The 22,004-nt window shown below is 43.7% G+C and overlaps 1 protein-coding gene across 3 annotated transcripts in view; it reads left to right on the forward strand.

The window, feature by feature from the left end:
- RAD18 (RAD18 E3 ubiquitin protein ligase) overlaps window positions 1-22,004 on the forward strand; it is a 60,085-nt gene that overhangs the window by 25,332 nt on the left and 12,749 nt on the right. For all 3 annotated transcript variants that reach the window (XR_010072826.1, XM_063348371.1, XM_063348372.1), the window contains exons 10-12: window positions 5,436-5,570; window positions 8,777-8,933; window positions 20,320-20,382. Coding sequence is in view for 2 of the 3 variants with exons in the window: in XM_063348371.1 (XP_063204441.1) it covers window positions 5,436-5,570; window positions 8,777-8,933; window positions 20,320-20,382 (355 nt within the window). In the remaining variant the exon portion in view is untranslated. The remainder of the gene's footprint in view (window positions 1-5,435; window positions 5,571-8,776; window positions 8,934-20,319; window positions 20,383-22,004) is intronic.

A 22,004-nucleotide genomic window follows, 5' to 3' on the forward strand; every position in this document is an offset into this window, starting at 1 on the left:
CCGTGCATGCTGGCTGTGTCCCCTCGAGCCCCCGGGCTGCTGGCTGTCCCGTGGCAGGGAGCCCTGGTTCAGTGTCCCGCTCTGCATAAGGCTCTTCCGCAGTTCTTATGGTGCCAGTTTTGAAGGACAGAAGAGCAGTTGTGACTGCGGGGGAAGCTGATTGTGCTTTGCTTGACAGATTTCACCCTTCCTTGCCCCCAGATATTTTGGCACATTCTGTGAGAATAATCTGAATTACTCAGGTTCATGTAAATTGGTTAATTATTTTGCCAGTTCTAAACTTGGGCTTGCAGCACGTGAATCCGTGTGTATTATATGTACAAGCAAATTACATACATAGAGCGTGTCCATTGTATGTGCAAGCAACTAACAAGCGATGTAGTTTCTATTTTATATGGTATTTCTAAAATATTTTATGGCTGCATGTTTTCTCAACCCTGTGTTTTTTAGACTTCTACAGTTGTCAAAGTGGCCCTTACTGCTAAAAAGTATGTTTTAACTCAGCCAAAAATGCTTTTTCTATATTTTACTTGTATACTGTGGTTCTTGAATCATCCAGGGTTTCACGGTGCTGCTCGCATTGGCTCCCGTCCTTCATACCCCTCTCCACAAGCACTCGCGCGTTCCTGTCTCCTCCCTGCATCCTTTTTCACTTCCCCTCCGGTCCAGCCCCCTCATTTTGAAGCGATCTTTGAAAAAGAATACTCTGCTCCTTTGGTTGACCTCTTCCCCCCCCACCCCGTGCAGGCAACCGGGATTCAGTGCAAACTGGGTGGGTTTTTTTCTGGTTTTGTTGTTACGGTTTGTTTAATCTTTTACACCGAGTCCCCTCTGTTTGTGTTGGTTATTAAACCTGCTCCTGCCGTGGCAGCGTAACACCATTTGTTTCAGGAAGTGTAACTGGTATAGATATTTAAGGGAAAGAAGAGACAAAAATTAAGAAAAATATTGCAGCGAGAGCTATAGCTCAATGATACAATTTTGTGGTGGTTTTCCTTTGGGGGGGTGGGGTGGTCTTTTTTGGTTTCCTTGTTGTTTGTTTTGTGGGTTTGTGTTTTTTTTTTTTTTTTTTTCCCCAACAGAGAACTGATTCCTGCTTAACTTGACCCTGGGAAAGCACAGTATTTTAAACTGTGTTTATCCTTACTGTGTGCTTAAACTCAGGACCAGGGTTTTCTCTCTCCCTGGAACCATCTAACCACCTTTGTGGTTAGTTTAGCAGCACACACGCCTGTGGGAGTTGAAGATTGCAGGGCTTGCATCCTGCTATAGTAATTTAGTGGAGAAATGGCTAACGTAAACTGCTTTTTACAGATGATTTCCTGACCCTTCTTTGTGTGTTTGTACACACAAAGCATTACTTTGTACTTAGCTCCCTGGTGGTGTTTTATTATTCACAAATTCTTTCCTGTTGTTTCCCACTCATTTTGCCTCACCTGCGCTCTGCTTGCCCGCTCAGACGTGCTCGTTAGCCATGTCAGGCTAGAACGAGAGTCAGTGCGCATCGGACTGGTCTGCCTTCATCCGAGGAGCAGAGCAGCGAAGGGACAACTTGTTCTGATTATGTTAAGGGTGTATTTAAATCTGCAATATGGTCATATTTCCTGTCTTCCCTTGCCTTGCTTCAGGCATATAAATTATTCCATAATGCAGCTAGATTTAGCCTTGTTGATTTTAGTTGGGTTTCTGTGAAGGCTAAATAAGGGCCTAAATCTTTAGCAAGTTTTTCCCTTGCTTTTTGTTGCTGAGAATGTTTTTTTTTTTTTTGTTTTTTTTTTTTTAAGTGTACACACACTGTTTGTGGTTTTGAACCTAAGCTTCTCTAATTCCAAGTAACTGGTTAATAGTTACTCTCTTGCCACACAGAAATCTCTAGCAATGCAATGCAGGGGGGGGAAAAAAAAAGTAAAATAATTTAAAAAGTATTAATCCCAAACTGGCTGTTGCCCCCACAAGGCTTTAGTAGCTGTGTGAAGAGCAAATCCCGAGTTGGGTGACTGCCGGCGGCCCGTGGAGCAGAGCACTGCGCCGTATGTAGCAGTGGGTGCTGCGCTGCATCCGCAGAGAGCAGTGCCCAGGACGGAGCCTGCGCTTGCCTCTGCCGGGAGTGCGGCTGCCCCGATCCCGATCCTGCTCCCTGTGGACCTGGACCCGCTGGGGGTGGTGGGGCTGGCGTGGAGCAGCCCAGGAGCCAAGGGGCTGCCGAGGGGACGTGCCGCTCGGGTGCGGGGCTGTCACCGGGGAGCTCCTCCTGTACAAAACCCCACTTCGCTGCTTTTAAATGTTGGACGTGCCCAAATTCCTCGTGCAGCTGGATCCCTGGTTGTGTTGGTGTTGCAGCCCTGCAGACAGTCCTGCTGTGGGAATGGGGAGCGAAACAGCCCTTCCAGCACCGCGCTGCTGCCGGTGCCCAGGGGTTGGCGGTGCCCGTCCTTCCTTTTCTTCCTCTGCTGTGTGCACTTTAGAACAAGAAGATAATAAGTGCCGTCTCAATTTTCCAAACCCAGGTATTTTATTGAGTTTACACTGTTAAAAGGATATGGTTTCAAAATTATCAAGATCACCAAGTGAATAAATTAGCCTCAGGCAGCTCAATTGAATATCTAAAATATAAAAAAAAAAAAAGAGAGGAAAAAAAGAGACAATAGAAAAATATTTAAATGGGAACATATGGCTTTAAAACTAATAAAAAGTGATGACCAAAGAGGCAAATGATAACTAGTGTCAGCAAATTATTTCTTACAAAAGCAATAGGGAAGAAATCATGAGCATGAAAAAAGAATTGTACATTAAATTTAGAGGACAGTTAGAGACTAAAAGAACTTTTATCAAATGCCTTTTTTTTACTGTAGCACAGATGGACTTTAAAAAGCTTTATTACACAATGAAGAAGATTTTTTTTTTTCCTTTTTAATGTCTAACATTTGCACCCTAGGTCCCTAATTCATAGCTGAATTAATTAACTCTGGCATAAGTTCTGAATAAAAACCCAACCATATACTTTTTGTTCTGTATTTCATATGAAACACACAACACACTGGAGCTATGTAATAGCCTTGCTGAAAAGCAAGATAGAAGAGCTGTGATGAAACCCTTTTTTCTTGGTGTTTTTTTTTTTTTTTTTCCTTCTTATCATTTTTACAATTTCCTATGCTCTTGGTAAATTGCAAATTACATTGTTGGTATTTTTTTTGCCTTTTTTTTTTTTTTTTTTGGTGTGTGAAGTGTTTTTGAAATAGCAATTAATATTTTGGCTTGCTGGATTATACGCTGGCTGGAACTCTGCTTGAGCATCCGCCAGAGCTGTGCCTGGGAGGTGCAATTAAGTACACTGTCCCCTGCAGCAGCTCCTGCTGCTCCTGCAGAGCTCGGTGACACTGTCAGCCCCGTGTCACCCTCGTCCTGCTTTTTTCATGATCAGGCCTCTAGTTAAAGAGTGAAAAACGTCTACAGGAAAAGAAATACATGCGTTCAGAAAACATTTATTCTGTTGCTCTTTCATTTTATAAATCTTTTAATTTGCAATGTTAGTCAGAGGCTTACTGATTTATGTTTTGCGTTTTAAATATTTGTAATTGTATCTGCGGTTGTTTTATTACTGAGATGCCTGTAGTTGTATGAAATGTGCGTGGTATGTCGTTTCAGCGCAGGGGTGATTTACAGGCTCTCTGGATAGTGCCTTGCTGTGCTAGGACGCTTCTTTTTTTACTTGAAAAGCTTTGGAGTTACACCATAAAACAAAACAACAAAAAAATAGTAATACTGGAAAAACTGAAGCGCCAAAGCGATTATGTAATGGATGTGTCGCGGCGCAAACACGAGCAGCTGGGACAAGAACTTTCTTTTTATTAAAGGAGTTGTTGACCTTATGTGGCGGTTTCAGCTGCGCAGGGAGAGGGAGTTGGTTTAAATCCTCTTCTTTTTGCGGGGCAGAACTCAATAGGATTTTCTCTTGGCTTTTCCCCTTCCTGCAACTGCAGCGGGATGTAGAGCCTTGATTTTAACGTGCCGTGCCCCCTGCAGCGCTCGGCCAGGGCTGTCCCTCTCGGGGCGCTGGACTACCCCGTCCCCCGGGGTGCCCGCGCAGGACGCCGAGGGAAGGCGTCGCGGTGCGGGAGGGGGTCAGTGCTGTGCGCGGGGGAGCCAGGGCTGGGTGGGATGGGGTGCGGGATGCAGGAGGGGGAGAAGGTGCAGGGCCGCGGGGGAGCGCGGGGGGGACAGGGAGCTGCGGGTGGGGGGAACCCGGGGAGCGCCTGCCGGGAGGGTCGGGTTGTTCCTGCCTCTCCCCACCCTGCGGAGGAGAAAGAAGGTGATTCAGCGACTGATTGGAAAAAAGACAACAAAAGCAAAGAAACAAACCAGAAAAGTAATGAGGGAGTTGTTTGTTTCAGCTGGGCTGGAAGTTGATGCCCAAGTACCCAATTCAGCAGGACATGTGCTTTGCTGTCATCAGTCAGCCCTTGCTGTCGGCACTGCGTGTGCACCCCGGTGTGTGTTATACACACAAATCTGCTTCTCAGAGTGATTTTGTTGAAAGTCCTTCCAAATAAAGGAAATCCCCAGTTGCTTCCTTTGCTGTAACGCATCGGGATGAAGCCATGCGTAGGGCTGATGGGCTTTCAGGCTGTACCAGCTCTGGGGAGCTGCACTCAAATACGCTGTTTCAGTAGAAGTTGGTGTGTTCTGTAGGGAAAACAACAGTGTTCCCTTCGTGTCTAGTGAGGGTTAGGTAATCCTGAGTATTTTCCCAGCCTCTGAGTAAAGAATTTGAAGTATCTAGATTAAAACCCAACATTGCTTTGACTGAATACCAGAGGATTGCTTAAAACATACGAAGTGACTGGAAGTGCAAAGAGAATGCTAAAGAGCAGTTAACTGTGATTTAGCGGACCTGAATCAAAACAGGATAATAAGCATGACGCAAAGGCTTTCGACATTGCTTTACTGCAGGAACAGGGGGAAAAACCCAAAGTAACTTTAAAGCAATTCACAGCATAGTTGTGAGACTTTTCTCTCTAGCAGAGCGTTCCTTGCAGGGTACCTGGAGCTGCAGTGTATGAGGAAGAGCATCGTCCAGATGCTCCTTCAACTCTGACAGGCTTGGTGCCCTGACTACAATATTAGATGTTGTCACAATGGTAACTGCAATACTGAACAAGTTTAGGGGGAAAAGAAAGATAATACAAAGAAGAAACAAACACAGTTCCGTGCAAGTGTTCTTGGCTACTGGGTAACTCTGTGAAAGCATAAACACAGGTTTGGATCATTAATAGAATATGGAATATATTGCAGTGATGAGTTGGTTTTCATCTGCTGTAACAAAAATGTTTTTAGTTCCGTGTTTTGTGTTTATTTCTGTTCACATCCTTTTCACTTTCCATGGCATAGCTTAAGAGGCCGGTGGCAGAGATCAGTAACGCACCCTTGCATTGCAGGAAACAAACACAGAAGTGAATTTCTATTTTTGGTGGATCAAGTAAATAATCGGTGGAAGAAAAGTGGTAAGAGGAAAACAGAAAGTGCTCAAAACAAAGAAGAAGTCACTGTCAAAGAATCGCCAGCGGCCACAGGTTAGTAGTGTTGTTTTCATGTAGTCCCGCTCTTTGATCCACGCTAATGAGTGGGGGATTCCCAAAGAAATGTTCTTTCCTCCCATTGTTCTTCTCCCACAGTCCTTCGGGGGAAAACAGGCACAAAAATCAAACAGACCCTAAAAAGACTGACTCTCATTGATTTTAGTGTGACACATAAGCACAACCCATGATAAATACATGATTTGTTTAATTTTAGTGGATTGTGTATAGATGTGCTTGATTTGGGTGCATATTTTAATTACCTGGTTGAAGTGGGATCTCAGCTTCTAGTCAGATCTACTGCAGCTGCTGAGAGTGGGCACGGACAATCTGCAAGTTGGAAATGAAGGTGATTGTGGGTATTGCTGGGTTTCAGCTTTTCTGTATTATCAATATGATGGGAAGTCGGTAATTGGGAACTGCAGAACGTTTGTGTGGATTGGAACAAGCGTTTATTTGTCCTGAGGTTGAAACAATAAAATACTTTGGCTTACTTAGGACTGTTCATACAGTATGTTGCCTTTAACTCACTTCATTTCGTATTTATATACTTCACATAGTGAAAAGTGGGAGTGCACAACTGCAGTTACTCGGTTCTTTATGAGTTAGGAACAGCATCCAGCATATGTTTGTTATCCTCACTGCCCACGGCATCCAAGAAATACCCGTGTGTGCTTTTAACTTGTTCCCTGTGCGCTTGTGCAGCTTCCTTTGGTTTATGTTACTGGTTGCTTTGTCAGTGTACATATATCTTTGAATGTGTGATTTAGAAGAGGATTCCTCAACCTAATATAACCTGCGGAGTTTTAATGAATTCAACATACTGAATTTTGGAGAGAATTCCATAGACCAGAATTGGATGTGCTGTTGCCTGTATCCTTGGGAAAACATGGCAGTGTAGTTTGTATCAGCTTTCACAAATCCCCGCTCTTCCTTAGCTGAATGGAATTAATCTTTGGCTGTCTCTTCTAGCAGAGTTCTTAAGAATAAAAATAAATGAAAATACCAATATAATAGTATGAATTTTATCCTTATCGTTTCATGCAGGCCTTGAAGCAGTGCATAATCCTTTCCATGTGAAGGGTAAAAATTAAGGAATCTCAAGGATAAAGTTTATCTTGTTTGACGTAATTTATGGTGATGTTCCTCTTCTGTAGCAGAGACAGAAGCAATGGGTTATTAGATAATGGGATCACAGACTTTGAAATATTAATTTCTAGCGATGCTCCCTGGAGAGGTCGACTACTGTGAGGTACTGGGTGCCTGGCCTCTGGGGAGCTTTGTGCTCTGAGAAGCTGAAGTAAAGCCATATAGTTTTTCCAAAAGAGTGCTCAGGTAGAAAATAAGTTATATCAGGTGTATCAACCTGTATCGTGGTGACTGAAATACCCGATACCCCCTTGTCTGCTTCTCACAAACCTGCAAGGGGCTTTTTGTGCACTGAGCATTCAATAATCTTTGAAATTTCAGTTTCTCGTTTTATATCAAATGTCTGCACCTGGTTGAATGTTTGTAAGCCATTAGAAAAAACAAACAAATCAAGAGGAAGATTTATGGGTGAAGGAACAAATGCCTAAAGCCTGTTTCCTCAGTGTTCCTTGTTAACAGCAATTACCTTTTTATTAAACTGGAAATGATAACACGTGAAAGGAAGACGACCAGCAGCGGGCTGATGACTTGCCATTTGAAAGCACAACTGCTAAGAGCAAAGGCTTGTATGCATTCCTATGCATTCCTTAACCCTTTATTTGGATTCTCATGGAAGCAGTGGCATTCTACAGAATTCAAATGTACTTTTTTTTTTTTAAAAAAAAAAAACAAACCCCAACCCCTTTGTATCCCCCATTGCCCTCCACTGTAATGTTGTTTGCTGTAACTTAAACCTCTCTGAAAATCTTACTCTGTTTTTGGTGATGTTTTAATCTTCCCTTCCTGATTTACATTGTCTCGTTTTGCATCTTTTAACTTAAAATGTTCGTTTTCCGGTCTTTATGTTTTTATAAATTTTAAACATAGGTTTTTGCTTTGCCTAAGGGGGAGCATCATGAGAGTTTGCTAAATATTTGTCATACACCTCTTCTGGGTTGTCGTATTGCACAGGACCTTTGCTATTTTTAACTGATTAATTTCGGAGTTATATGTCATTAATTAGACGACTGACTCACTGTTATCTGCCGGTTGTTTTCAACAGACAAAAATGTGCTCCTGATATTTAATAACACATTTTAGCAGAAGAGAAAGGGCAAACTGTAGACAAATTCAAAGACTGCATAGCTCTTCCACGCTCTAATTCTAGTTCTGCTCGGCCATTTCTGTCAAGATCGTTTCTGCTGGGATAGAAGAGTCCCAGGTTGGAGCAGGAACGTGGCCTGGCTCGTGAGGGTGGGCAGGGCACTTCTCTGAATGGCCGTAGTAAGGGTTGTTAGCGAGATAAGCCTCAGTAGGGTTCTAATGGTCCTGTGCAACTTTCTAGATAAATAACTCATTTGAAAATATTTGTGGGTATGGTGTAAGGGAAGTTTGTCTTTGCATACCATACTTCCTAGTCTATGTTTGCTTTTTCTTTAGAGAGGTAGAAGGTATCTTTTCACAGCACTGCTCATCTTCTCATAGATAAAATCATTTGACACAAAAATAACGGAACGGTTTTACAATTTGTGTCTGATATGTGTTGACTAGAAATGATTTTTGCTATCAAAAAATGAAAATGCCAGTTATCTAGATTGACACTGTCTTTCTTAAATGCGTAAGGAAGTAAATTGTAATGCTTCCCCTGTTGAAAACAAACCTGTTAACTTGATCTGTAAAACTTTAAAGCGATCAAGCTGTCTCGCGCAGTGGATGGAGTGAATTGGTAGCAAGAAGTGGAGAACAGTGCTGTCTCATTAAGTGTTTGCTAATTTCTGAAAGAAAGTCTCATCTTCTGAAACGTGACAAACATCCTTACCCTTTATTTCTCTCCTTGTTCATGTTTGAAACTCATAACAATGAAACGTTCCTGTTCCAGTCTCTGGTTCTTAGAGGGTGGAGGGTTTTTTTACTACGCCGAAAAGAAGTTAAACCTTTGAAACTGTGAGAGTTTCGGGAAGCAAATAAGTGGGAATGAGGCATTGGTATTTAAATATTTTAAAACTTCATTTTTTCTTAAAAGAATGGTATTTTTCTCTGTCATTCTTGCTAATCTCTGCCTTTCTTCTTGGTAGAACATACGGAAGAGCACGACGCAGCTATCGTCCTTGGAAAGGCCCAGCTACCCCAGCCAGAAGCGCCTGATGGCGAAGGGAGGGAATCTCGTTCCTTGGAGGAAGGCCAGAGATCAGGCTCTCCTGCGTTCTCACTGCTGTCTGAGTCTGCAAGCAGGTTAGTGAAGAAGAGTCTCTTCTCCCAGGAAAAACTTTGCCAGTGACCTTGAGCAATATATGTCTGTCTGTCTCTCTGTCTCTCTATCTCTCTATATATCTATCTCCCGCTTCAGAAGATGGGTTCCTGAGCTGCGGTTACTGATTCATTCTCCATGTTTCTGGCTGTTCAGTTGCTCAAGGGATGGAGCTGATACACATTTAGAATTCACTTGATGGTTTTGTAATGACTGGATAGAGGGGTGATAGTGTAAATCTTCCTTTTGAGACAGAAACAGTGAGTGGAATGTCTGTGGAACCAGGAGAATGTTTGGTGTTTCTCTTCCACTGCGTCACCTTCCCTTCTCTTTGAGGTTTTATTTAGAGAGGTCCAAAACCTGATACAGCCTAAGTCTTTTAGTAGCTCTTTAAGCTGAGTATTGCTGTAGGAAATAGAGTTTAAATGACCCATTATTTGCAGTCAGTGGTAGAATGCCACTGAACCTTGAAGTCCTGACAGCCATTCACTTTTCTTTCGTCATGCATTTAGTTTTGCTTCCTGAAATTGCCTTATTTGGCTTCAGAAAACGAAGGATTGAGGAACGCTTTATTAATAATGTAAAATTCTATGCTTTTGATAGTTCAGTGATAACTTTATTGGAAGGAGACTCACCTGTTATGGCTGATAAGATCTGTCTAGTTTCTGAAGGTAGCGTCTGTATCTGTTTAAGATATTTACTTCATGGATCATAATCTGCTACCTACTACTGAGCAAGCATCAAAAGATGATGATGAATACTTAGATGAATATCCTACTGCAATACTGATAGCTGTGGCCCCAGTTTCTGGAGGAAAGGTGAAAAAGTCATTGAAAACAAACACAGAATAACTGTCTGACTAAATGGGAGCTTATAGTAAATACTTGTCTGTAAATAGCAATATGCTGTTGGGGCAGATCACTTATGCAGAGGCAGAAAAGGTCGTTGTTGCTGTTTCAACATATTGTTACATTTTTGTTTGGCTTCAGACTTGCGTTATGTACCAATAAAGACCTTCCCCTCCTGGTGGTCTTTCCCTTCTTCACTGTATGTGTCCTTCTGCCTGAATTGTTACTGTAAAATTGATAAACGTAACATATCATCGTATTTGCTGTTTAATGTGTAACAAACCTATTAAGATTACTGATGTGTACTAGTTTTATCTAAGTTTCTCAGGGTGTCCTGCAAGTGATGGTAGTTTTTCCTTCCCCGTGATAGAGGTAACTGTTATCTTGGTAATTTCTTTACTTTTAAAATAGGGTCCAGTGCCTTGGACTCATGAAGAGACTTGCACATTGTAATGCCCGATATTAGAGTATATTAGTTTCAGGTCTGTGGTCTTCAGAGCAGAATCCACAGATCTCAGTAGGACCCTCTGGAGATGGTCCCCCCCCCCCCCCCCCGCACACACGTTTCAAGCACTGAAGCCCTTTCAGAAATGGACCAGGAGCCAAGCCCTAGACTGGAGGGGGAGATGCACCTCCGAAAAGGCTCTCGCTGCTCACACTGGTCTGGGTGGGGACCGTCTCTTCTTGAAGCTGCTGCACTCGGGGTCTGTGCTGAGGGATGGAACGGGCCAGGGAAAACAGCTCTTCAGCGCTTACTTAGAAGGGAAGAAGCTGGCCCTGTGGCTTTGTTCCAGAGACTGGTTTTATGTGCCTGAAGCCTCAGCTTTCCAGTCTGCAGCTTGGCCGTGGCTGCTCCGCTGCTGTCAGGAGGTGCTGGGGACGCACGTGGCAGCAGGGAGCCTCCATCGGTTTGTGTGGCAGAGCCCCCCCGGGGCAGGATCCCTGGCAGAGCCCCCAGGCTATGGCAAGGCCGACTCTCGCAGGTTTGTGCACCATGTCACGTTTGACAGGGCCGCGGATGATGGATGGAGCTGCTTCACTCTCACCGTGCCCGCTGTTGTGGTTGCCCGAGAGCTCTGATTGTTATTTCAGTCCCACAAAATAAATGCCTTCAGCTTGGTTCCTCATCCAGAATTTACATGAGATGTTCCTGTTCTTCCCAATTTTACTTAATTTATTTTTTTGATTGCAAATTAACATTTTGGCATTAAGGACCTTGGAAAATTTGGTATTTTAATCTTACAGAGTGAGTTCTTGGGAGGTAGAAAGGGCTTGTATTAGCTCATCCAAGGTATCATTAAATCTCTGTTTCGCTGCCAGTTTGGTGTGTGAATGATATTATGAATGATTCTCCCCATGGCCTCTAACATCAAAGTTAAACTTTCATTCTTTACCTTTTTCTGTCTGCAGGCTTGTGTATATAAACTTAAAGTCTGGATGAAAGGGTGTCTAAGAGTCTGCAAGGAAGTTTGCTAGCGCATATTAGCATGTGGCAGTTACTGATGATGTGAGTGTGCTTTCATGAACCAAGTTGGCAGGTTTTGTTGGAAAGTGTGCATTTGTTTGCATTATGTCTGGCTTAAGGCAGAGTTGTTTATTCCTTCTTTTTATGCATTCCCCCTGTCCAAATGAAATATTTCCATAGACTTCTTGAATCACACACAGAACCTCTCGGTTGCACAGACCGGTGGGTATGCATCACAGATATTTGGACCTCCTTTTTAAAAAAACATGCTTAATAGCTCCCTGTGGTTTACTCTTAAATTCAACCCCTGTGGAAGAGGAACAGGATTACTAGAGTCTGCACAGGATTGTTTTTTCAGAATCTCTCCGGGATTTTCTCTTTGCTTTCCTACTTTGTGCATATCCCCTGGTTTGTATGTGTGGTGTGTTTTTTTTATTTATTTTTATTTAAATATAGGGCAGTTTGTGTAACCTTAAAAGCTAGCTACTGCGCTGGTCAAGAAGTTCAACAAAGTGGTAGGGTTCTTCGGATGGTAATTTTTTATTTTTTTTTTTTTTTCACCGTGTTCTGTTGTGTATTAAACTCCAGTGATCGGCAGTTGGGCTCGGGAGTGTGCCTTGGGCATCGCACACTGTAGATTCTCATCCTTTACAGCCAAACCCCTGTTTTCTTGCTCTGCTCAAAGAGAGGTGAATACAGCAAGGAGAACGGAGGGAAAGCTTAGCTCCTGACACCCGCTGCCTTGTGAAGCCCCTCTCGTTTAACCGCAGTGTTCCTCCTGCCAAACGGTACCTCTCTGAAGAATGCTCTGCTGCAGTTTTCTGGGAAACAAAACAAAGGTTACAGGGATCATCCCCTCTCCAAATACTAGTGTGGGGGAACGCTTATGAAAAAGAATTCAATGTGCTTTTCTTCTTTGCTGTTCGCGTAGCTGCTCGGTGCTGGGCTCGCCAGCAGGGCGGGTGTCCCGGTGCGATGCTGTGTTTGGCCCTGGTGCTCTGGCAGGTCCTGCCCTGCCCGGGGCTGCACAGCTCCGCGCGGAGCTGGCACCTGCTCCGTCCCCTGCGGACACGCTTCGGCGTAATCAAACCGGACCTGAATTACGGCAAGATATTCAGAGATTATAAGAAGTAGGTGTAGTTCTATAAACTGCATGAAATAGTGAAATGTTTTGTCACTCTCTGGTTACTATGGGGTTAATGTTTTGTTAATTGTCATGCAATAAATATAGCACAAATCAAAAAAGAATGATTTAGTTGTTGAGGGTTTAAGTAGCATTGTGCTATTGTACCAAGCAATGACTTTCTGAGGCTTGTATTTTATTTCTGATAATAAGAGGATATCCTTTGACAAGGGTAAATGTTTTTCACATTGAAACGTCAAAACTTGAAATATATTTGTAAGTCCAAATCGGCACACTGTGTTTTTATGAAGAGTGCACTTCTAAATGGAAGGCTGATGTATGATGGATTAAAAGAAAATTAGGATTTTGAGCAGCCTAAGGAATATAACAACAATCTTGAAGTTAGAGGGTTGCTCTGTAAAAAGATGCTGCAAATAAATTAATGATTCCTATGTTTTCTCCTTCATAAGACCTTCTGTCTTTTGTCAATCTCACATCAATGTTTCCTGAGAGCGCAGTTGGTCAATATTAGAAACTCATACATTGTACAATAATCACTGATGTACTGATATTATTCAAAAGTTGATGCTTTCATTGAGAAAATGTGAAAATTTTACACCTGTTGGAAAAAAAATACAGGCCATGCATGGAGGTTATAGCATTGGCTCAAACATGTTGGTCTCTTCATAAATTGATGATCCCACCAATATGTGGATAACAGATAAACAAAGCCATGACTTCTAAAGGATAATTTTTCAAAGCTATGAAGTCATACATAAAGCTTTCATAGAACTTTAGTGCTCCATATAAATAGTCCCATTGCATTCTTATACTTTCTGGGACTGAAGCCAAATTTTACGCAACTACTTAAACAATAAGAAAATTGGAAATGAAACTAGGTGGGACAGTGATAAGTGTTGCGGTTATGAACTGTGTAGAGGAAATATTCTATTAAAAGTATTTTATATAATGGGGATAATATCCTGGTTTTTAATCAACTTATTTCTCTTTAAAACTTTGTGTTAGAAGAAAGCGTTTGCTCTTGATGACTGGAGTGGAAGACTTGCAGCAGTAGATAATATATATTGTTGGCCTCGTCTGAGATATTGAGGTGTACGCTGAAACACAGTGACTTAATTTTGAAATCCTGGTGGAGAAGTGCTATATCTGCAGCTTGTATAAATCTCTCTGCCGTTGGAATACATGGGGTGACTGCAGCGTCTGCCAGGTGAGATTCGTGCCCAGGCAAGGGGCCTCATTTGCAGTAAATGGGGCTTTTTGGCATTAAGTTTAGGAGCTATTGATCAGGATCTATGATCTGGATTTAGCTGGTCACTCAGTCTGGGATTTATGTGCTTTGCAGAATTTGGGCTTTAGTTCATCAGCTGAAGAGGAGGCAGAAATAGGGAGCCGTGCTTCAGTTAGTCTGGAGTTCACTGGATGGCAGCAATCCTTTGGAAACCTCTCAGGAGATGCGGGTTTGTCGGAGAGACCGTTGACAGGACGGAGCGGCTGAAAAAGCTTTGCAGGCTCTTCCCTGTCAGTTGCTGGCAGAGTTTAAAGAAAGCGTTGTCCTGATCCTGCAGCTGGCCGTCACTGTCACATGAGAAGGTATATGAAAATGTGTTGATCGGAGGAATAACTGCATTTTTCAGTTCTTCAGTACGTTTTTGACTTAATAAATCTTGAACTACATTGGCTCAGAGATGATGTATATTACAGTGTTAGACAGGAGTGTTTTATCTTTGATTTTTGGCCTCAAATGTGGGTTGGTTCATCATGGAAGGATGACGATACTTCTCTGCTATGTTGTTGATTCATACCTTTCTTCCACAAACTGGGAGCTGTAACAAATGGCCAAGAAGTGTGAGACATGGTGGGGAGAGTCCTGGACAAGTCATTTCAAACAGTAACAGTGGATGACCCCAGATGTGTATGGGGGAAAGTGGTTATTCATGGCCTGTATCCAGGAGGACATCAGTCCCTACTCGACAGCCATGGGGTTGGGACATCCTTGAGCCCTGAAAACAGAAGTGATAGTACCCCAGAACTCTCTCCTGCTTCAGCCTAGATGTCCCAACTGTTGCAGATTCCTAAGAAAGATCCAGCAGATCTTTTCCTTTTCTGAAGGAAAGCGTCAAAGGCATGCTCCCGAGCTGCAGAGGAGGCCACTGAAAGCCCAGAAAGCCTGGAAAAAGTCAGGAAAACCAGTGAAACAGTGGAAGCTCCGTAATGGTTAGTATAGATGAGAGCCCTCCCATGGGGAGCCCGGGGGAAGGCCCCAAGCTGGCAAACCTGCTGTCCTCCAAAGCCGGGCAGACGACGCCATGCTCGGTGGTGCCAGGGGTGCGTGGTGTGGAGAGGAGGTGCTGGGGAGCCAGGGAAGACGTTGTGGTAAACAGCGAATGTTGGATGTCATGTAGGACTGGTGGCCACTCCAGCAGCAAGCTCCTGCTGTTTGTCCCGGGCAGGTCAAGGTGGAAGCAGGATTGCACGGTGGAGAAAACCATTTTCCCTCACTCCTTGCAACCGGGCTTTCACCTTCAAATGACATTGGTGAAACGAGACAGCCTGGAGCTCGTTTCTCCTGCCAGCACCGAGGAAAGAAATGCACAATGCACGTGCCAGAGCGAAGTACATAATGCCCAGCGAGATGGACTGATTAAAGGACACTGGCTGTTCACCACGAAGCCAAGAAGGAACTTAATCTGCCTTAAAATAAACAAATTCAAAGAGGCATTTGCTCCCTTCATTTTTAGAACGAGACATGTTATTCACACTTACGTCAGCTTTTTTCTCGCTATTTTAAGGTGGTGTGTTTATCTGGGGCGGGGGGGAAGTTTGGGGGGGGTCACATCCAAATGATGGTCAAGAAAGGAATAGTTTACTCTTGGTTGATTGTCTATAAGTGGCCTGAGGAAACTAATCCTGCAGAAGAGTTGGGGAATGGCTGGAGTCATTGGAGCTGCCCTTTCCTCAACCTGGAGATGGGACTAAGTGCAGGAAAGGAAACCTCCTCCCACCCTGTCGCCTGCTCTGCCAGCGTGGAGCAGGTCCGGTTCAGAGCTTTAATGGTTTTGCTACAAAAATTTGCTCATCTGGAACTGATGTGTAAAATCTTAGGATAGAGTAATGACCTTTATTAAAGAAAAGGACAGAAAACCTCTTGTGGGAAATTGCCTTGGATTTGGAGCCTGAATGAAGTGTGAAGACGTGTTTTGCTTTGTCTGGCCCCGGTGCAGGTAGATACCTGCGGGGTACTGAAAAGGCAGAAAACGCCGACGAAATTAACAAAACTATTCTCAATTCTGTGATCTCTTTTGGCCCCTTAGGCTAAGATTTAGAGAAACAACATACGTAATGAGGTAGCTGTTTCTTTTTTTATTTAATTCATTTTCTTCAGTTTAAGTGAATTCATTCAATGATAAGAGCAGCTTAGGAGCTTTCTTCAGGGGGGGAAAAAAAGAATTATTTTAAAATGCGAATTCCCTTGGTGGTCAAACTTTCTTTTGCTTACTTGAAAAGTTGTTTATATTTAAGGAGGCTTTTTTTTTATTTGCAAGCTTCTATTTATTTTTATTCCCCCACCTCCCCCACCCCGCCCTGCGTGTGGAAAAAAGGTATATAATTACTTCAACTCCAGATCAAGCAATTTCTCAGTCTTTGTAAAAGCAATTGATGTTTAAGAGAGACTCGATGCAGGGAAGCATTTCATTGAGTGACTGGCTTGGAACAGTGGACTGTTTGAAGAAATTCTGAAACAAAGGGCATTTTAGCTGCAGCTGGGAGGTTGGCAGCGCTGCAGCTTGGTTTCGTCCCGTTACCTACATCAGTCCTCGGTCTCTCGCGGCAATTACAGCGTAAGGGTTGATCGGGTTTGCTGGGGCACTGATCGCTCCTGAGCTGATAGCCCGCTCCCTCTGCACCGCTGGGCCGAGGTGGTAACTCACTCACTTGAGGACATTTTGTGCTCAAGTTTTAAGATAATTTGGTAGGCACGGACTCTGAATTACACATGCAAATTATGCGCTTGCATTGTTGTTCTGAGTGTTAGCCAAATTTTTTCACTTTTATTGTTTTGCTTGTTACGCAGTTGGTGATAAATGATAATAACGCTACATTTTCAAGGCAAGGAAGTACATCATGTTCAGGCATCAAACCTGTTCTTTTTCTATTTTAGGGGACTAAAAGCACACAAATAGCCCCTTGTCCTCCACCCCCTTTTTGCTTTAAAAAAATGTAACTGGAACATCAGGGTAGGATTTAGAAGTATGATAATAACTTATTCCTTGGGCATCCAGTTTGTGAACCAAAAATGAGTTTTTGATGGACTTATGATTTTGAGGGTAAAAAAAACTGCTGGACGTCAAAACTTTCCCCATCCACTGTTGTTTTTGCAGTGTGTTTTGTCGTGTTTTTCATTTGACCGTTTCATATTAGATTTGGTGCTGAAATAAGAAATGTGAACGGCTGCCCGAGTGCCGGCTGCGGGAAGAGGCAGGTCGGTACGGAGGGAGCGCGGTGGGTTGTGGGGATCCAGCAGACAGACGCGTTACCGAGACGGAGCCCTGCTCAGCGCGTGCTCTGAGGAGCAGCTGGGATGAGCCGGTGACCCTCTGCCTCCCGCGGGCCGTGTCCCAGGGCTTCCTCGCCACCCCGGCACTCGCCCATGGGGCTGGTTTGGGCTGTGCCTGCTCCGCTTCCAGGTACCCTGGGCACCGGTATTGGTAATTCATGCAGGGATAAACCCTTTTTCCCTGTAAATGCAGTCACAGCTTTTGGTTTCAGGTGTCTTTTGTTTCCATATTAAAACCGCTCTGTTGAGTAATGTTTGTAATTTGACAGATTTATTCGTCAGCTCATGAAAGCTCCTGGGGAACTATTGAAGAGTTTCTAAAATGGCACGCAAAGCTTCTAAATCCATTTTGTTTCAAAGTAATTTTCTCCATATGGCACCAGTGCTTTGCGTATATTTTTGGTATCTTTTTCCTATTTATCTTTCTCGCTGAATGCGCATGTGTTAAAAGTTCCTCTAATCTAGTCTGGTGTTTTTCGCCCTTGAAATGCTGTTGGTGGTTCTATAGTTATCACCACAGTAACGTCTGATGAGTCTCACTTCAGAGGGGAGAACAGGCAACAGGAGGGGACAAAATGGTAATGGAGGAAAACAATCCTGCTACCTTATAAAGAGTTGCCTGCCATTTATTAATTTATATAAGAAAAGGTAAAAAAAAAAAAAAAAGTGTTTGCACATGATTCCCCGTCCCGGTGTGCCCTAGGGCCAGGCACGTGTCACACATTCCGTGGGGCATGGGGGATCCCTGGGGCTGCATCCCGGCTGAGGGCAGGCGCTGGAGGCAATGCTCGTGTTGCGCTGCAGGACGCGTTGGCCGCATCTCTGGGAGAGAGCCCGGCGATGGGGGATCAGCCGTGCGCACGGAGAGCCGCGGTCAGGCTGTGCTGGCCCAGGGCAGGACACCGGGAGCTGCCAAAAGCATGTGCGCGGTCAGAAGCGCCCCGGTGGTGGTGACAAACCGTGTGGCTGAGCACTTCTGCTGGCTGCCTGGCATACATGTACCCATCGCATCACATCGGGCTCGCTGGCAGTGGCCGGGGTGTGCCCAAGGCACTCTCTGCACCCTGAGCCTCCTCGGCTGCACAATGACGTTATTTCAGTTTAAATTCCTTCTCGTGTTTGAATTATTATCTTCTCTCTAATGATGCAGTATGTTATAAATATTAAGTGCTTCGGTTAACTGCTGACTCCTGTTCTTGAAAATCTGCCTGCTATTTTCTAACAAACAGGGGAATAATTTCCTCTAAAAGCTTTAAAGTAAATCCAAGAGAGCTGGTGTCCAAGTGCTGTCCCTGGGTTTACACTAAAACCTCCCAACTGTTTGTGTGACATAGTTTGTTATGCGATTTCTGCAATAATGTATAGACTGTTGGAGCTGCCAGACGTCTTTTTGAAAGATAGTTTCCAGAAAACAACATTTTCCAATGTGTTATTTGATTTCTGCCACCCTGCAATTTGGCATGTACTTGAGAACTTTGCAATGGTTTATATCGCAGAGCCTGAATGTGCAATAGAAGTTATTTATCAATAATTGACCAGACTGTTGTGTTTGCTTAATTGGGATTTTATTGGAATTTGACAAAATTTTCTTCTTATTTCAAATGTAGGCTGAAGACATCTGTGTGGTTTGGGTTTTTTTTTAACTTTGAGGACGTGAAGGGGTCTGACAGACATCACTGAGCTCATACTTGGAGTTAATGAAATACGTGTCTATGTACGTTTGTGCGTCTGTCTACAGCCGCGTGGATTCTTCCCATGTTGACGCAGTAGCGATAGCTGAATTTAATAATGCCCTGATTTAAGTAGCCTCTGTGACTACTGTAAAACACATAGGAATGTAGCAAACACATTCGCTCCAGCCGTGCCGTGTGGGTGCCCGGAGGAGATCCCTTTGGTGGGTCCCGCAGGAGCTGGGGAACCCCCCCTTTCTGCGGGGGGAGCGGGGATAAGGCAGCCCCTCTGCAGCCTTGCAGAGGGGTGCTTAGCCTCTAGTGTTATGGATCTCTTCACTACTGGAGAAGCTTTAAAGTACATTTAAATTTTGTATAGAAACAAATTAACCCGTGAAGACTGCGCGTGTGGACGTGCTCGCTCTCACCAGAGCAGTCTGGGATGGCATGCTGGGCGCTCGTTGCTGCCAGGGCTTGGAGGCTTGCTGAGCACTGACGGGACCGGCGCGAGCCCCTTGTGAGCCAGGTTGGCAGAGTTAAGCTTATTGCCGAAAACTCATGATGTAGGGTTGTTCGTCTTTATTTATTTATTTGGAGTTACCATCTTAAATCCTTTACATTGAAGCTTTTCACCTGCCCAGCACTGGTACTGAGGTTGACCTGATGCGTTCTCTATAGTAAGTGTATAAATACTGACTTAAGAAAGAAATAGTTTATTTTCCTTGTCCCATTAGAATGTAAAATTATGTGTGAAGATGAAAAGCTAAATAATCTTTTCAAGCAGGTTAAGAAAAAAGTTGTGACGCATCGGGCTTGATTCAATCCTCATTCACCTCCCTTTGCAGTTTCCAAGGCACTGAGATGCTTTTTTTTTTTTCTCCTTTGTCTGAGAAAAGCATCTATTGAAGATTTAAATTAGTTATTTTAATTAAGAAATAAATAGCTTTATGAAATAAGTCTTTCAGTGGTCAGTTGTGTTCTTTTCAGAACATGTGATCAGATGACAGAGCCAAAACGTTCCTTCAGGGGCAGATGGCAGCAGGTTGACGCTGCGTAGTGTATGCTTCTGTCTGCCTTCGGGGTCGTGCCTTTTCCTCGGAAGGTTTGACAAGGAAGACTGGCTTCAAGGAGCTCAAAACGGGTCCCCTCTGCTCATGTGATGAGTTACTGTGTGTCCAGAAAAGCGCGTTTCACTTGGCTTTTACCTGGACGTGCTGACAGTCGTGCAGTTTGGATTTTTGTCGCTAACAATTTCAACGTTAACGTTTTTTTCTTGGATGTTGATTTGGTTGTGGCAAAAATGTAAGCTTATACCTAAACTTTGAGTTTTGAGGTTGAAAGTGCCTTTGCTCTTTGAAATGTTGTACTTTACCCACCAAAGTATCTTGCAGATCCTCTCCAGAGAAATCGTCTGGTGCGTGTGAATATAAAGGTATTGTAGTTACCAACAGGCAGCCACGAACAGAGAATTGTATGGTAAATAATGAAAACAGGACCCAGCAGTAACTCTGAAAATTACGTGATGCAGAGCCAGAACTTTCTGGACTGTGCTGTTGGTAGAAATTATTTCCCGTTGGTTGAAATGGCTTCTCCTTGCCAGTGTGGATTCACCGCCTTTGCCGAGTGGAGCCCTGCTTTGCTGTAGGTATTGCTAAAATAATTTACATCTGTTTTATTTTCCCCTTCAGCTCCAGCTCAGACATTTTGAGAGATCTGCAAGAGCCTGAGACATGTTCAACATCTTCTGACAAGTAAGTGGAATATATGCGTGGAGAAGTCCTTGTGACCGATTTTGGTCAGGAGTTTCCAGTTTGTGGCATCCCAGGCGTTTGCTGCAGGAGAGGCGGATGTCTCTGAAACATCAGGTTCTGGGTGGATCTCCCCAGTAGTGGGAGATACAATTTGGTCAGTGGTTTTGGATCCTTGGAAAATAATACCTGGGTGCTCCAAGGATCTGCAGATGAGTAGTTGAAAATCATTGGTCTAATCTAACTGATTTTTATGGAAAATTAAGACAGTCTGATCTTCTATTGTATTTAAAGTCACATTGTTGTCAGTCCCACCTACATCTCTGTCAAGTTGAACATGCTGGAATTGCAGCGTCTTTTTGGACTTACTTCAGTTTGAAGAGAGAAGAACACTGTCTTGTTTTTAAAATCTTAACACTTTATTTCTTAAAACTAAATATCCCCTTCTATTATATCGTGGTAATATTTGGGTTTAGCTGTGCAAGGTGTTGTACAAAGACATACTAAGAAACCATCCAGGCATTCCTGAAGTAACCGAATGAAACACATGGAGGTGGAGAGGAAATACGGGATATGCGGGGGTGTTGAAGGTGTGCAGTTATAGTGAAATTTGGGATAATGCAATGTTAGATCAGCTGAAAAGCTTTGTAGTGATTATACAAAGAAACAGGAATGAAGGCTGGTGGAGTCTGCACAAGTAGTACAGTCCGCCCTTGCAGCTGAAACTGGCTCCATCTGGGATCGCTTGGAATATCACGTCCACTTTGGTGGTTGGTCTTAGGGGCGCGATGAGAGCCATGTTGCATTTAATTCTCTTCGTCTGCTTTTTAAAGACTATTTATGACACAATTTTCTCTGTTATCCGTTACATACATACGTACGTGGTCAATAGATCGTGACAGCTCTTAAAATTCATAATCAATGAAAAAAGTAACATTTGAAACTTTTAAAGTGTGTGCTTAGATAATCTAAAGGATGTTAAGGAGCTTTAATGGAAGCACTGGTAAGGCCTTGATTACAGTGGCGTCAGAGGTCAGTGTTGGAGTTCGCCACTGGGAAAACAGAGAGGAATCGTAAAGCCTTTCTTGTGGAGAGAGGCATCGCTTTGGGAAGGTGAGCCGCCTTTACTGGGAGGGCGCTCACAAGCGCACTTTGTTTTGTAGTTCTGCAAGTGACTGGTTGAGACGGGCAGTGAAGTATGAAATACTTGGTTGTACACGTTGCAGATGCTGGTCTCCCTCCCCTGGTGACGATCTGGTGCTGCTGCCAGGTACCAGAGAGCAGCAGCCACAGCTGTCTTTCACAGATGTTTTTAGATCTGCTACAAGATTTAAGTTTGACATAGGTGTGATAAATAGGTGTCAGGGATCATCTGAAGTCCCTGGTAACCACCTCATTGGGTAATAACCAATTAACCTGTGAAGTAGTATATCTCAGTGAGTTGGATCACGAGGAACTGGGCTCCTGAATAAAAGCCAATCCATCAGGATTTGTGGCTCTGAACTGTGATCAAACCAGGAAAGGTGGAATGTGGCTACCGGAGCTGGAGGGCTTGCAGGCGAGGGAGCCGGCCAGCGTCCTGCAGCTTCCCGCATTCTCTTGATGCTTGAGGCGTGAAAATGCAC

This window comes from Chroicocephalus ridibundus, chromosome 10 (genome assembly GCF_963924245.1).
Source record: "Chroicocephalus ridibundus chromosome 10, bChrRid1.1, whole genome shotgun sequence".
Classification (NCBI taxonomy): Eukaryota; Metazoa; Chordata; class Aves; order Charadriiformes; family Laridae; genus Chroicocephalus; species Chroicocephalus ridibundus.